General features: G+C 51.2%; 1 protein-coding gene across 12 annotated transcripts in view; it reads left to right on the top strand.

Annotated features, from left to right (window-relative positions):
- NCOR2 (nuclear receptor corepressor 2) overlaps positions 1-15,952 on the top strand; it is a 228,437-nt gene that overhangs the window by 131,970 nt on the left and 80,515 nt on the right. For 6 of the 12 annotated variants that reach the window (XM_041489089.1, XM_041489088.1, XM_041489080.1 and 3 more), the window contains exons 8-10: positions 1,349-1,399; positions 10,147-10,215; positions 15,383-15,555. In XM_041489089.1, coding sequence (XP_041345023.1) covers positions 1,349-1,399; positions 10,147-10,215; positions 15,383-15,555 — 293 coding nt within the window. Of the gene's footprint in view, positions 1-1,348; positions 1,402-10,146; positions 10,216-15,382; positions 15,571-15,952 lie in introns of all 12 variants that reach the window. The other 6 variants (XM_041489078.1, XM_041489077.1, XM_041489082.1 and 3 more) reach the window with 2 other exon arrangements.

The following is a 15,952-nucleotide window of genomic DNA, read 5'->3' as shown; positions in this document are numbered from 1 at the left end:
GATACCACAGAGGATGTGGGAGTAACACCTTCTTCAAACTGGAGGGGAAAAGGACCCATCTTTGTTTACGCGTCCTGTCGCCTCCAGTGCTGCTCACCTGGTTGAGCAGATGCTCAGCACATGTTTTGCTCTTTTCCTGTGTTTAATCTGGGGTGAAATCGGGTAGACCCAGAGCACAACCTCAGCCCTATCGACCACAGGAGGAGGGTGAGCTGGTGTGTGTATCCATGGTCAGGATGCTGCCTTCAGCCAGGCCATCAGATGTCCCTCTGCCTGTGCTGGTCACAGATGTGAGATGCTCACAGATGCTTTGGGGAAGGTTTGTGGATGAGCTGATTGAGTACTTGGTGGGTTTTTTTTTGTGGTCAGACCTGAGCTGTGCTCTTTAGGTGATGGTTGCTGGTGATGGTTGGGCTGTGGGAAGCTTTTGGTTATCCCACTCCTGGACATGTTCACAGCAGCTTAAGACAATGAACAGAAGTGTTGAAGGGCTTAATCCTGGGCACCCTGTCAGCCTGCTGATGTGGACACAATTGGTGGCAGCCTCTGGAGTGTGTGCTGAGCTGTTAATTACCATGGGTGGGATTGAGCCTGGTCTCTGGCATCTCTCCCTTCCAGAAGTGGGACCCTCCAGATTCCCAAGGATAAATCCCTGGGGAGGCAGAGGTAGCGGGGCAGTGACCAGGGATGGATCCAGCTCCTCTGCCTCCCTGTGGAGGTCCCTGCTATATCCCCACTGAGGGTTTGGGGTGCAGAGCAACCCTGGGGGAAAACACTTTTCTGCTGGAGCCCAGTCACCCCTCCTGAGGCCCAGATGAGCATCGCTGTGCTCAGGTGTGCAGGGGGACCTGGCAACGCTGGAAACCCCAGGGGCGAACATTTGTCCTGCCTGCAGTTGCCTGTGCCTGGCTCGCTGGGAGGGCTCAGGCAGGCTTTTACCGCGTAGACATAACAACTCGCAGCTCACAGACTGTCTCTCCCCGCTCGCCGAGCCCCGCTTTCCCCTCGCCTCCCCCGTGTCATATGTTCCGAGGCGCAGTGCGTTTTTTAATCGGTGAATAACAGCCACGTCCTCGCCGCGCCGCGTTGATCCGGACGCCGCCGCAGAGCGCTCGCTCCGAGCCAGCTCGGGCGCTGCCTGCCCTCCCACGGGCTGAGCCAAGGATGCACCGGGATGCACCGGGATTCGAGCGGTGCTGCCGGGAGCCAGCACCCTCCAGTACGGCCGGGAGCGGGGCTGGGGCCACGGGCTGGGTGTCTGCGCCGAGGCAGCGGCGCTGCTGATGGGTTTAAGTTCCTAAATGTCAGACCGTGCCATTTATGCCTTCGTTTCTCTTATTTGTTTCAGCCGTTATACAACCAGCCTTCAGACACCAGGCAGTACCATGAGAACATTAAAATGTAAGTATGTGGCAATAAAGCTGTTTTAAATGTCAGGTTGGGCAGTAAGCTGGAGCAGGAGGGGTGCCAGCTTGCTCCCAGACCCCAATTAAAGCTGCCGAGGAATTGTCAGCATCCTATTAGAGCTGCTCGGGGTGCCTGAAGCATGAACCAGCTCCAGGAGCTCAGCAGTCAGGAGCTGTAGCTTAAGGTGGATGCTGAAGGTGCTGTTTGATTTTCTCAGGGTGGGGTGGATGTGGGTCCTTGATGTCTTCCCAGACAACACTTACCTTAAGTGCTTTCTTCTGTGTTTCTCCCGTACTGAAATATGAAATCAGCTGCCTCTGTGTGTGTGTGTTTGCATGCGAGAAAGATGAGGTAAAATGAAAAGTTGCAATTACAATTAGATTTTCATGAAGGACCTCTTGAATGTCTAATAACAACTGGTTATTTCAAAGATACTTACTGAGACTTAGCAATCATCTAATTTGACTTATCACCTCAATACATGATTTAATCATCAGCATGTGTTTAATAACCACAGTGACTTCCTGAACATAGAAGAACTATAACAGATAATGAGAATAGCGATAATTGTGATTATTGTTGGAAATTTAAATAGTCAAACCAGATCTGAAACTTTTTATCTGCCTTGAATGAACGGATGATTGCTCTGAGCTGCCTGCAGCGAGTCTATTTTGGTACCAGCTCGGTCAGCTGGTGATAATCATCTTTAATAATCTATTAACAAAAGTTAATAATCTCTTGCTTTTCAGCGGTATGTTAATTGATCCCGGGGGTTTATAAGCGAAGAGTTCCTGTACCTTTGCTCTAGGGGAGCATGGTGGGAGGTGGCAGTGTTTAGGGGCTCTCTGTCCCCAAGGGCTGCAGGGAGGAGGGTTTGGTGATGTGACCCCGCTGCTCGCTGCCAGGCCCTGCTCTGTTCCTGCTCCACCCAGAGCTTCCTCTGTCATCCCAGCAATGCAATCCCTGCAAAGCAAAGCAATGCAAAACATTCCAGCCCAGGGTCACCCCCAGCCCCTCGGCTCCCACAGGGGGTCCCTGTCACTTCAGGGGGTCCCTGTCACTTCTGGGGGGTGATGAGTGATAAACCATCTTGTGTAGTCCAAGGTGCTGGCCCAAGGACGTGCTCTCTGCACAGCTGGTCGTGCCTCACCCTGGCTCTGATGGGCTGTGGCAGTCACCAGCTCTCGGGGATGCCTTGAAGGGCCCCACAGCCCTCCCAGTGCAGCTGCTGAAGGTGGCAATTCCAAGCTGGTCGCTAGTGTTGTCCTTGAAAGAACGAGTTAAAAGTAAATTCAGATACTTCACCCACTCTGCATTCCCCTGCCAATATTTGTGGGTTTGTGATCACATTTTCCTGTGATTTAAACCATTTCCTGTCCTGGGTTGCTGCCTGAAAGACGGGCGCAAACAAGAGGGAGCTGACTGCGCAGGTCAGGAGTCAAACTGTTGGTGAGAGGTGAAGCCCCATCAAACCAGCCAGCAGAGCAGGTGTTCCCTTCCACCCCTGCCTCTGTAGGCATCTGCAGGGTTATCCCCACCCCAGACAGTGACAGTCCCCACGTGGCTGTAGCGCTGGCAGTGACAGACCAAGGAGAGGCTGGAACAGGCAGGCTTGGGGTTAATGTTCGCTGTGATTAATGCTGCAAAAATACGGGAAGGAAACCACACATTTAATGAAAAGCCTCCGTCTCCTCCTTCCAGAAACCTGGCAATTAGCTGCCTTCAGCTGGTTATTGATGCCAGCCGAGCACAGTTACAGATCTGGGTCAGTGAAAGGCCCCTGAGCAATCTGGGCTCCAGATGTTGGCTGGTTTTGGCCGTGGGTCTGTCTTGGAGGTCCTTGGGTCTGGTATGCACTTTGCTGCTTGTCGGTGGACGTGCAGAGAAATTGGTGAGTCTTTTCTCCCATCGCTCTGTCTGTGCTGCACGTTAAAGGACGTTTTGATGCTTGGGAGGCAGATAGGAAATAAAGATTTTGGTGATTCTTCCAGGCAAATGATTCAGGGTCCTTTGACCAAGAGCAAGAGATATTAGACTTCTCTGTTTTGACTGAGTTACGCTTGGATGTTCACATCTGAGCTACAACTTTTCCACAAGCTGAAATTGAAGATATTTTTTGTCTTTTCCTTGTTCTTAATATGTTTGTGCCTTTCTGCTCCAGAAGAGCAGCTTCTGCTCCATAGCCTGGAGGTGGCTGTTTCCATAGAAGATGGAGTAAATCCTCAGGGTGCTGGGAGACATCCTCAGTTTTGTTTTGTTTTTAAACCAGATGCATTAGAGCATCAGGACAGCTGCCAGGACACCACAGGTTATATTTTGCCAAGGTGTAATTGGATGCAGATTCTCTAGAGCAGCTTCACCCTATGCAGATTTAGCCATGATGAAAAAGCCTTTTGGCAGATTGCTGGAAAATCATCTGGGTTGTGACTGTGTCCACAAATCCTCGCTGCATCCTGGCTGTGTTGTGCCAAATGGCAACTGCCCCCATGTGAAGCTGGTTTGGAGTCTCATGGGCAGAAGATGGCCAGGCTGTTATTGTCACAAATACCTTTTGTGGCTTTTTTTTTGTTTTGTTTTGTTTTTAAACGCTTCTTGGTGTGAATTTTTTATTCTCAGTTGAATGTTTGCAAGTGTCAGTGGGAAGGCATTTGAATATCAGAAAGCCAGGATTCCTCGATTTCTCCACAGCTATACTCTGCCTTGCAACACTCATTTAATTCTCCCTTCTTGTTTGCTTTGCTTTTCAGCTGGGATGAGTCACGTATGCTAATAGAGCTGACTGGGGACTTACCGGGAGAATTTCTACTCTTACTGAGATATTACCGGTCTCTTATATTCATGGAGTTTTATGGCCTGTCTCCTATTCAGTACAGTTAAAATTAATTTCATGCCCCAGTTCATTCCAGTGTTTGCAGCTTCAAAAGCTTTTAAGTCCTATTTAGCTGCCTGGCTGTGCTCCGTTCCTCGTCTGCGCGGTCCCTTTGGTTCACCTGTGAGTGCAGGCTGCCAGCAAACATGGTTAATTTTGTATGCTACATCTGCTGTGGGATCCAAGGCACCCTTGAGTGGTTTGTTCCAAAGACTTGACCTACCTTTGATGGGACCGTGTCCTTTCTGTTTGAAATTCCTGCTTTGTTGGAGAGAAGGGCTCTGCCACTTCCTCGTCAGGAAAGAGGAGGGTAAGATGGCATTTAGTGCCCTCATTTCATAGGGATGGGGTGAGCTTTGCCCCTGTGGCTGGCTTGGGCCTTGCTGTTTGTCAAGGTGAGAATTTTTTGGCTTTGCAGCAGGCTGAAAAGTTTCTTCAAGATGCACCACAGCCCTGAGCACAGCTGGAAACCACTCGAGTGATTCTGCATCAGTTGAGAAGGCTACAAAAGACCCTTTTTGTACATTTTGATGAAATACAACAAATGCAGAATATGCTGGTGCACCAGTGAAGCACCAGTGCCTCTGGTCCAGGTCTTTATTTCAGTGCTTTGCCAGCTACAAGGATGAGAGCTGCCCTTCCCACCCTGCCACTGTAGCGACTCTGCGTATTCCCCAGGCTCAGGCTCCAAAGATATTAACCTTCTTTCCTCCAAGTGTTTGAAAAATGACAAGATGTTGTTCACATGAGCAGGATCAATTACCTGCTGTCTGTCTGAAGAGATATTCTCCAAGGGGGCCTTCGTCTCTACGGCGGGAGATTCCTGCTCGGTCAGCCATGAAAAACAGCCTGGCAGGACTCTCCTCCCCCCTTTGCTTTCCCAAAGCAGTCATCTTGCAATCATATTCTGTGAGAACTTGTATTTGAAAGCAAAATGTGAGCTTCCCTGAGCCTTGAAAAAGCAGACAAAAAGCAAAGTGAATAGCCCAGGGTAAGTGCATGCAAGGTGCTGTTCACAGGGTTTGCTTTCAGCCTCCCCTTCCAGAACTTCTCCTTGCTTTACACTGAAATTAGGAATGTTGGGGTGAAACCAGGCTGTGTTCCCTCAAGATGCTTAGAAAGGTGTTGGAGAAGCTCTCTGAATGTACAGTTAAAACAGATGGAGAGGTTGGTGTGATTTGGGTTCTCTCACGTGCCCAAATCCAGCAGCAGCAGAGCTGAATGTACTGTTAATATTTGCACATCTGGGTTCCTGTCTGCAGCTGAGAGCTTCTTGGGGAGAGGGCAGGAAATCTGCCTCTGCAGAATCAAAATACGAAGTCAGGATTTTCAGAGAGGTTTCAGGGCTTCTGAATCTCTTTTTGTTTTCTAAGTGCCCCCCCAAAAGAGCAGAACAGCTGTCTCCTGAAAATCTCAAACTGTGGCTTTCCAAATCACTTGTCACATAGGGAAATTTAAGTCATCTTTTCATTACTTGCTGTTTAGGGGATTTAGTAGCACTGGATTGCCTCTAAATTCATAGCTGAAGCCTGACATGTAACACAAATGTTCTTTCAAACCCTGTCATTACTAATGCATTCTCTTTCAGGTCTTTTTTATTAGTGCTTGTAGACATTTTCCTCATTAGAAATTCACCTAGCAGCTCCCTGCTCATCCCATTCAAGGTTTCTCATCTCTTTTATTCTCTATTGGCATGCACCAAGGCAGCAGATTACCTAGTGATGAATTACTAAATGATGGAGACACACACTGCTACCTTCTGCTTCTCCCTTTTGCCAGTAAAAAGCCAGTACTGGTTTGGGGGGGAATAACTTGAAACACTTGGGCTTATGTTGTCAATTTGGGCTTCAGTCCTTTTGCCAGTAAAAAGCCAATACTGGTTTGGGGGGGGGGAGAAACTTGAAACACTTGGGCTTATGTTGTCAGTTTGGGCTTCAGGGCAAGGCAGAGGTGTTTCTGGGCACCTCCAGCCTGCCTGACTGTACATCCAGAGTTATAAACCTCTGCCACTTCACCCTCGGAGGCACTGATGGTGCTGGGGGTTTAGTCCATCCCAGTGCCCAAGGGCTCTGGGATAAATAACTAAAGATCTGCTTTGCTTTTCTTCCCCAGAAAGTGTTTCTAAATATTGCAAGGAGCTGCCCTGAACAGCTGGCTTTCCAGAAGCGTGCCCTGCCTTGGGGTTAGTAGGTTACAGTGTGTTAGCAGCTGGAGCTGTGTGCTCCAGCCATTTCAGAGCAAGCAGGGAATGAGTGCAGTGACCTGTGAACAGGGTGAGCTGCTCCCTGCCCTCCTGTGGGAGTCCTGTGGCTGCAGGGAATCCGTGGCTGCCCTGAGCTGCAGCTGGGGATCCTGGCACCAGCCGTGCACAGCAGCAGGCGTGGCAGAGGGGAGGACAGGGCTGTTTGGGTCTCCGTTGCCTCCAGGCTGGTTTCACCTCGGAGCGTTCTCGCTGTGCTCCTCAGGTCTCCTGGTTTGCAGATCTCTCATCTCCCTGTGCTTTGTTTGGCTGGAGCTTCCTCGGTTTCCTACCCTTGCCTGTGTGCTCCATCTTGCTGTACAATGGCTTTGCCAGCTGCTCACTGCCTCCTTCCCCATCACTCTTTGAGTTTGGTCCCTGCTTTGTTTGCTCTGGCTGATGAAAGACATTCCTGTGTAATTAAATACCCCTGATTAGTTTTGCTCAAATAGCAAACTTCCTTTCATCTCATCTTGCACCGGCTGAAGGTCTCCCCAGGCTTGGCCAGGTGTGCTGCCATGCATCAGCTCTTTGTGTCCTTTGGGATCCTTCTGCCAGGGCTTTGGCAGCCTCCCCACGCGGGCGCACAGCAGCACCGACACGCATGCGTGCACCCGCGTCCTTTCAACATCGCAGCCTCCAGAAGGACCGTGGCCAAGTCCTTCGTGTGGACCTGGGCCAAGTGGCTCAAAAGTCAGAGCTACAGGTTCTCTCCTTGACTGGCTCCATTGTGAAAGACATAAAACAAAAGCGACCTTGGGCCAAGCCAGTGAAGGTGGAAGCAGCTGCCTCCCACAGGGCTGGCTGTGCTGCGCTTTGCTTTGCTTTGCTCACCGTGGGAGATGGGTTTCACTCGGAGGTTTGGAGACTGGCTCTGAGAACTGTGCTCCTCTGTGGGGCTCCCCAGTCAGGGCAGGGGGAAGAGGATGAGTTCTGCAGCACAGAATGGAGATGGGCTCCATCCACAGATGAATTGTTGACCACAAGGATGGGGTTGTGCCATCTGGCAGCCTCCGAACACCAGCTCACCAGAAGCTGGGGGGCTCTGTGTCCATCCCAGCCTGCCCAGTCCTTAGGGACACTGCTGAGGGTAAGGCAGGGAGCTCACACGTCCTCCCCACCCGGCGTGGTGTGGCATGCCAGCCCAGCAATACTTTAAACTGCCCACAAGAGTCACTGTTGCTTTGTCTAAGGAGCGCCCGTTCCTCCCGCCTGGGAGCTGCCTGATTTCTCCACCCCTGTGCGGTTCAGGTCTCCATCCTTACATGCCTGATGCTTTCCCCAGAAAACCGCAGGACTCAGGCAGGGGAGGAGGAGAAGGGAGGAGGGCTGGCACCTTGCAGGAGCAGCCCTTGCCATGTGCCACTCCACAGTGGTTGTTTCGGTGCCCAGCTCCCAGCAGACAGCCCTCACCTTCCTCGGTTGTGCTGCGCTCACTGGTTTGCCCGGGGAGCACAGCGTGTGCTTGGGAGACACGTGGCCCGAATTAACCTCGCTGCAAACGGTTTCTAAGTAACAGCAGTACATGTAGCAAGATAAACTGTGAAGCCTATTTATATTTACCAAGATTGTATTAACCTTTGAGAGGTTGACCTTATGCAAAAACAAAACAAAACAAAAAGATAAAGTGGCAAAAACATTCAGGGCATGAGGGGGTTTGTTGTTGTTGTAATCCTTTCACTCTTTGATTACTTCAGCCTTGGTGGTGGTAAACATACACTGGCTTTCAAGGCATTTCTGATTTTTGCAGCTGCAGAGCCATTAAGCCTTTGCCTGTATTTGCACTTTCAAGGTCAGCCATGATGCACAACTCAAGGCAACCCATCAGCTGCTAAGAGCTGCTGATTCCCTTCACTTGCTCTCCTGTTTTCTAAGAACTTGTGCAGCAGATCCAGCAGCAGCAGCGTGTCAGAGCCCCGCGATGCTCCTGGATGTCACCCAGGTGACATGGGGAGGGCAGGGCTTGATTTAGCTGGGCTGGCCCCAAGGGACAATCAGTCCCCTTGTTGGGGACCACCTCACACACGATCATCATTAGCGCTGCCCCAAAGGTTTCCTTGTGTTGGAGCTTCAATTAGGATTAGGAATAAACAAACAGGAATGTGTTTGTTTGGCACAGTCACCCTCGAAAAGAGCTGAACCTTGGAAGGAAATGTGCCTGACTGTCTGACAGGGTCTCTGCAGGAGGGTTTGCTGCCCACTGAGGCACCACACAGCGCTGGGGCCATGGAGGAAGGCTCACCATGTGTGATGTGAAGGGATGCAGGAGCCTGTGGGGAGCTGGGGCTGGCAAACCAGTGCTGGAGAGAGCTGTGGTTCCCAGGGCAGGGCTTGCTGTGGGGTCTCTGTCATTCCTGTGAGTGCCCATGCATGGTTCAGTGGTGTAGCAAGAAGAGAATTTAAAAAGGGAAAAATGTTGATGCTTTCTGCAATGTTCTCCATTCCTAAATTTAACCAGGACTGCCCCCAGTTCTCTCTGAGTGGTCTGGGCCCTCTGCCCCTTGCCAAAGAATCCTGTTTGCTGCTAATTATGCAGAGGGATTTACAAGGGCAGGAGGATGATTTTTCCCTTCCTGCTAGCCACACAGGAGGGGAATGAGGAAGCAGCAAGGGTGTCTCTTCATTCAGCTAACATGAGACTGCTAAGCTCCTGATCAGTAATTACACACTGCAGCTCTGCCTTTAATCGGGATAAAAGACTTAAGGAAACTCCTTTGCCCCTGGTCTCTACCTTTTGCCTAGAGATTTTATTGCTGTGAATATTAGCAGCAGGAACAGCCACAGGAGCTCAGCTCTGGGGCTCAGGCAGGCTCTGGGAGCTCCTGCAGCCTTTTCAGCTCTGTTCTGCTCCCGTGCTGCTTCTCTTTGAGCAGTTCTTTCACGCTGCCTTTAGAAAGTAGAAAGAAGAAGAAAGTGAGGGGATGTCTGGGCAGACGCTGGGGTGGTTGGGGTTGTGGTGGCCAGTTTCCCCCTTGAGGTCCTAATTCTGCAAGTGGCTAAACTCTCCTGGCTGGTCGTTTGCAGCTCTGTCGGGCACAGCTCCAAGGAGGCAAGAGGTCAGGAGATAAGTGCTGCGAGCCCTGCTGTGATCCTGCCTCCTTATCAGGGCCTCAGAGCCCAGGGGTGAGCGTGTGTGCACCGACAGCCCCATCGCTGCTGACCTGGGCACCGCGGTGGTCTCTGCTCGGGGGTGCCACCTCCTGCCATGCAGAGCTTGGCCTGAGCCCCCCAGCTCCTGGGCACCCACTGGGGCTTTGCAGAACAGCCTGAAATCAATGAAGGACCAGCCTGACCCACTGATAGATGCAGAGCTGAGTGTCTGCCCACGTGTGGTGCTGAGAACGTGGCAGAGGTTTGCAGTGGGAATTTATTAATTCAGTTCTCAGTTTTAGTCCTGGTTTACACACAGATGTGGATAAGTTCCTCTTCTCAGAGGGTTTGTTGGTCTTTCTCTAAGCTAGTCCAGCTCTCAGATAAGAGCATTTGCTGTTCTCAAGTTGATGCAATTCCAAGTTAAGGTGGAAACTGTGCTGCACACTCTTTTGGGAGTGGGGAAAGCCAGGCTGTGTATTTCAGCCGCCTCGTTAATCAGATCTCATCTTTTTTTTTTTTTTTTTTTTCCTCTCTTTACATAAACCAGGCAATGCGGAAAAAGTTAATTTTATACTTTAAGAGGAGAAATCATGCGCGCAAACAGTGGGTAAGTGATTCCCTCAGACCTTATTTTATATGTATAAAAGAGCGTAATTTATTATGTGAGAAAGAAAAGGACGATTTCCAGCAGAGAGGTGCTGGTACTCTGTACTTTGCCTCTTATATTACTGTGGAATCTCTCCTGCTTAAAATAACATGTGAAGGAGAGGTCCCGGAGCCTGCTGCAGGCAGCACCTCCCTCTGCAAGTGCCTCCCACAGAGCAAACACTTGGGGTTGGCTTAATCACAGCAGAGCCCATCGTTGATCTCAGAAAGCCTATTCACAGCATAAATGTCTGTTTTGTGAGTAATTGAACCCTAAGAGAGGTGTGAAACAAGCTGACTCTGCTTCGGGTGAGTGGTCTGAAGGCTGCTCTGCCTCCTTCCAGCTGACCACAGAGCAATGCTCTAGGAATTTGTGGTTTAAAAGCAAAATTCAAGCTCGGTGCCAGTTTGTTTCTAGGCAGAGCTGCCTGCGAGAGAGTTCCAGTGACCTTTAAGGACACAGGTCTTGGTTGGGTAAGGGGCAAGGCAGGGCTGATGGTGAGGCTTCAGAGGCATTTGTTGCAAAGTCCGCAGTTATGAGAGGAGAAAGTTCAAGTGGGTTTCACAGAATTTGGACCTTTTCGGTGCTGACACTTGCAGTGATTCCCAGCAGGAGCTGGAAGGCAAAGCCAGCACAGAAGAGGAAATGCCAGAACAACCAATGGCTCCCACCAGGAAGGTGGATTTTGCAGTGTTTCAGTGATGGGTCATTCAGCTCACAGGGCTTCATGTTTCACAAGGAAAATGTAAATACTGACTGGTTATCTCTGTCCTGGGGTAGCTCAAGAGCCTGTGTTAGTGTCTTGCATTGGCAATGGTGCAGGTTTTCTCAGTGTCTTTAGGGCTGGTTTTGGACAGAAGTGCCAAAACTGGGAGGAATTGTTGAAAAAATTCAAAATAACAAGCCTGGGAAGTGGTTTGAAGGCTGTACCTTTAAAAGTGACTTCCAATACCTACATTTCTAAGGCAGATATCCCATTATTTTCTAATTTATTTTGAATAATTCTTTTCCTTCCTCATACTTTCTTTTTTTCATGCTAATTTCTACCAGTGTTCTAAAAACCACAGACCTTGCATTCCTAAGGAATGGTTGTGTCTCTCATTGTGTCCAAATACGTGTTCATTTAGACTTGTCCATGATAAAGCTTCTCCCAAGGGGCTACAGGGCTTACAGCTCCATCAGGATGTGGCATGGCAGTCGAGTGATGCTCAGGGCACCTCCCCTCCTGCAGCTGAGGACTTCTGCATGGTGGGAAGTGGGTCAATATTCCCTTCCTCAAAAAAGGGATTGCAAGGCATCACGTGGTTTTCTTGGAAGCAGGAGGGAAGTGCCTGGGAACTGCTTTCTGGTGGAAATGGCTGGTTACTGTGCTAAACCTAGAGTGAGTTGCTCAGTGTGAATATCAAGGAGCTGGGGAAAAGGTTTAATTAGGCTGCAAGAGCACAGTTCCTAAAATACGACTTGCAGTAAAGTCGCCTGTCATGCAAAATAGGTGAATTTCTGCCAGCCAGTTTATTCAGTGTCCTTGAAAGGGGATTTTTCAGTTTAGGGAAGCATTTTGCCTATTCTACAAAATAGGCAACATACGGTTGCTGAATTTGCAAAGTGAATACATTTGCTGATTCTGTTTGCAAAATGGGTATGCTTAGCTATTTTTCTGCCTATTTTGTAGCAGACCCTATTTTTAGCAAAGCCCATCCACATGCCAGCGTTTCTTTCTGGCTCTTTTGCTTTCTGGGGTATTGTTGCTGCCTGGGGCTGGCTGGAGCAGGGTCAGAGCTCGGTCGCCACAGGGTCCAGCCTCGAGAGCCCCATCCCAGAGGATCCACAGGCTTCCTCCTGTCTCCACTGAGGTCAGCACAGCAGAAGACATTTAATTGCCATGGGGGTGATGATGCAGAGAGGGAACGGTGAAGAGAGCTGTTCTGAGTGTGAGAGGTTTGTCTCCATCAGCCAAGGGAAGAAAACCACGGGGCTTGCAGAGGAATTGGACCGGCTCCTCCTGTCACCTTCGCTCTTCTCCTCCCCTCCAGAGAGCTGCTCTGCTCCCTGGAGCTGTGGGAGGGCTGGGGCTTGGCACAGCCCACAAACTGCCTTCAGCTGCTACGGCAGCGTTACTATCCATCCATTTTTAGATCGTGTCAGGTCCGGTTTGGCTCGCTGTCACTCACTGGTGTGATGGAGAGCCTGATGGCTGCTGAGCCCAGCCAGGGAGGGGAGCAGAGGGGGCACCCCTGATTAAAGCCAGCACAGAGGGTTGCTCAGGAGTGGACACACTTGCTTAGAGCTGCTCAGAGGAAGCCTGGAGAAGGAATAGATGCTTCTGCTCCCAAAGTGCCTGACCGGGAGCTTCTCCTGGTGGTGGAGTTGCGATGATCTGAGGAGTTTGCAGTGCTGAAGGGTGTCTGTAATCCTGGCTTTTGAAGGATGCACGAGATTGCAGGCAGTGTGTGTCCCAGCTGGAGCAAAAAGCACTGGATGGGGATGCTGCAGCCCAGCCCAGCTGCAGTGGGGTTTGAAGTTTGCATGGTGGGGTGTTCAGGAAATGCTCAGCCAGTCCATTATGAATTTGAAGTTTGCATGGTGGGGTGTTCAGGAAATGCTCAGCCAGTCCATTATGAATTTGAAGTTTGCATGGTGGGGTGTTCAGGAAATGCTCAGCCAGTCCATTATGAAGCCGTGCTCTGGAGGGCAGAGCTGTGTGAGGGGGAGGCTTTGGTACTGCTGCCCTGCTGCCAGGGTGTGAGCTGCTGGGGAATCAGCCTTGATGTTGCTTTTTCCATCTTCAGATGCCAGTTCCTTAGAAGAGGAATTCTGGATAAGGCTTTTGTCGAGTTGTTCCAAGGAGTGGAAGAAAAGGAGGAAAAAGAGCTGCCCTGCTGGCTGTGAAGCAGCCAGGGCTGTGCCAGGTGGCTCTGCTGGGGTGGTGGCAATGTGGGACCAGCACTGGCTCATTCCCATGGGGAATGACAAACCTTTCAAAGCCTCAAGGCTTCTCACCAGACCGAGCCCTCGTGCTGGGCTCTCTCCCGGCCGTGCCGCAGGCTGGCAGCGCCGGGCACCAGCTTCACAAACTCCATGGGGTATTTTTAGCTTCTTCCCAAATGTGATGCTCTGAAAGCAGGAGGATGTAGCAGATTTGCTGGCAGGGTGGGAGCTCTCGTTTTCAGGGGGCTGGTGGCATTGCTTTGGGAGAGGTGAAAACGCAGCAGCTGTGATTTTGCCAAGCTGCCGCAGGCTGTTGGTGTTACCTGCAGCTCCTCGCCCAAAGTGTGAGATACCCCGTGTGGGCTTTCAGGGCATTTTCATTTCTGTTCTCCTTCTTCATTTTTATCTTGTGGCTGGTTCCTTCAGCTCCTCATGAAACCCCAGCACCTCCTGTGCATCCATGCAGGGCAGGACAGTCTCTGGCTCCAGGCATGCAAGTGGGAATTGATTTATTTGCAGGGGAAAGTGTTAATCTGGCTCAGCTCTAAGGCTTGAGGTGCTCTATCTGCCTCACATTATTGTTGAGGTGCCTCCAAAAGGCCATGGAGATCAAAGATGTGTTGCTTTTCTTGGATTAATGCCAGGTCCAAGATGGACAAACCAAACCATGTGCCAGGTGTGACATGGCTGCAGATTGCTGTGCATTTCCACTGGTTTGGGTTTTTTTTATCTCTGCCAATTTTTGTTTGCGGCCAAGAGCAAACAGGATGAGAGCAAAGTGCATCTGGGAAATCCTGCAGCCTCACACTTCTGGTCATAGGGCAGTGGTGGCAAGAGATGAATTTATTTCTTTGAAATCTGGATTCCCTGTGTCGCTGTTGTGGTGCTGAGTGTGCTGGTGCTGAGCCGCCCATTCTGGAAATCAGGGTCAGGAGTGACCTGGGATTTGCCATTAGAGCAACATCTGCTTTCACTTCCTGATTTGGGGCTTGGAAGGCATTTGTCGGACACAAACTGAAACCCTAAAACCCCTCTGGTCCCCCAGCTGCTCTCAGCTAAGGCTGGGCACTGCTGCCACTGTGGTGGCTGTTGGGGACCAGACTGGCATGTTCCCACCATGGACCTTCCCTGTGCCTGGGTGTTCTCCTCCAGCAAGAGTGTGGCTGGAGGAGGGAGAAGAGATTTGGGGTGTAATGGGAGGAGACTCATTTGCATTGCAAATCTTATTTCAGTGTTACCAAGCTTGTCCCATGAATACCAGTGAGAAGTGCAGTGCTGGACCTGGTGGGTGGCTGGGTGGCTGTGCCATGAGGACGTCACCCAGGGGGTCGTGGTGTGGAAACCCTTTGCAGTGCCATGTTTTGGCAGAGCCTGGGTTTGCTGTTGGTGGGGATGTGCTTGTCCTGTCACATGGGCCAAAAAAGAGGAGCAGCAACAGGAAAAGTACTTTTGCTTTTTAGGATGGTGAAGGAGCTGAGTGTGTGGCCAGTCCACCATGCTGCATGGCTGTGGGCCAGGGCTGGGTGCCTGGCTCTTGATTCTGGGGAGCCAGGCCCTTGCAGGGAGCTGCCCCGTGGCCCCAGTCCCATCATCATTGCCAGCACGGAGCTGTGACTGCTGGAGCTGGTGTGAGTGGGTAGGAAGGGGTGCCTGGCCTTGGGCACCATGGCAAGCTCTCCCCAGCACGGTGAGGAGAGCTGGTGGCTCCAAAATTATGGTCCTGCACACCCTGCTCACATGGTGGGGACCGCCTCTCCTGCCCCCTGTGCCTCCTCCCAAGGCCATGTCTCAGTCCCTCCTTGCTCAGTGGCCTCAGGCAGGCACCTTGCTCTCTCCTGGGCTGTGGAGCAGGGGCTTCCTTCCCAGCACAGGGCCTTTGGCTGCTGAATCCAGCACCCAGTGGGCCAGAGGATGCTCAGTGAGATGTGAGGGGTGGGCCAAGCCACGCTGGGTAAGAGTCCTGGTGCCACCAAACAAGTTGAGTCTGGAAGGAAAGAGCCTGAGGGTACCTGATGGCCTGTTTTGAGAATTCACCCTTGGGCTGGCCCCAGGCCCTGGAGCATGTCCATGTCCTAATAAATTGTATTTCTTTAAGCTAAATGACTCACGCTCAGCCTGAGCAGCCATCGAGGGCAAGGCCTGGAGGAGCTGCCCTTCCCAGGCACATCTCTGAACTCCCTCTCTCCCTCTGCCCTTTCAGGAACAGAAGTTTTGCCAGCGCTATGACCAGCTGATGGAGGCCTGGGAAAAAAAAGTGGAGCGCATTGAAAATAACCCCCGGCGGCGTGCCAAAGAGAGCAAAGTGCGGGAATACTATGAGAAGCAATTCCCGGAGATCCGGAAGCAACGCGAGCTGCAAGAGCGCATGCAGAGGTTAGAGGAGAAGCGGTAGGAAGGGGCTGAGCTGGTATCAGACAGCCTTTCTTTTTTCTTTGGGAATGGGTGTGGGGTTTGTTAGCGGGAGGAGCGGGCTGGGCTGGCTCTCGGTCCCTTTTCTCCCTCTCTAGTCAAAGGCAGAAGCCAGCAGACGTGAGTCTTGCTGCTTTTTCCCCAGGGTGGCTCAACACCGAGCCAAAAGGAGCAAAAATGTCAGCAGTGTGACTGCCTGTCTCACCTCTGCTGCTGATCTCCCAGCTGGCCACATCAGGGCCAGGGGTAGCTCCCTCGTGCTGGCCAGCTGGCTGGGACAGCCCGAATTCCTGCCTTACTCACGTGCCCAGGTTAAGATGTACAAAACTTGCAGGTGCAGTTGATCACATTGATGATTTAT

The sequence above is a fragment of the Pyrgilauda ruficollis genome, unplaced genomic scaffold (genome assembly GCF_017590135.1).
Source record: "Pyrgilauda ruficollis isolate IOZ18807 unplaced genomic scaffold, ASM1759013v1 scaffold9, whole genome shotgun sequence".
Classification (NCBI taxonomy): Eukaryota; Metazoa; Chordata; class Aves; order Passeriformes; family Passeridae; genus Pyrgilauda; species Pyrgilauda ruficollis.
Note: the sequence above shows the minus strand (reverse complement) of the source record. Positions and strands in the feature narration are given on the sequence as shown.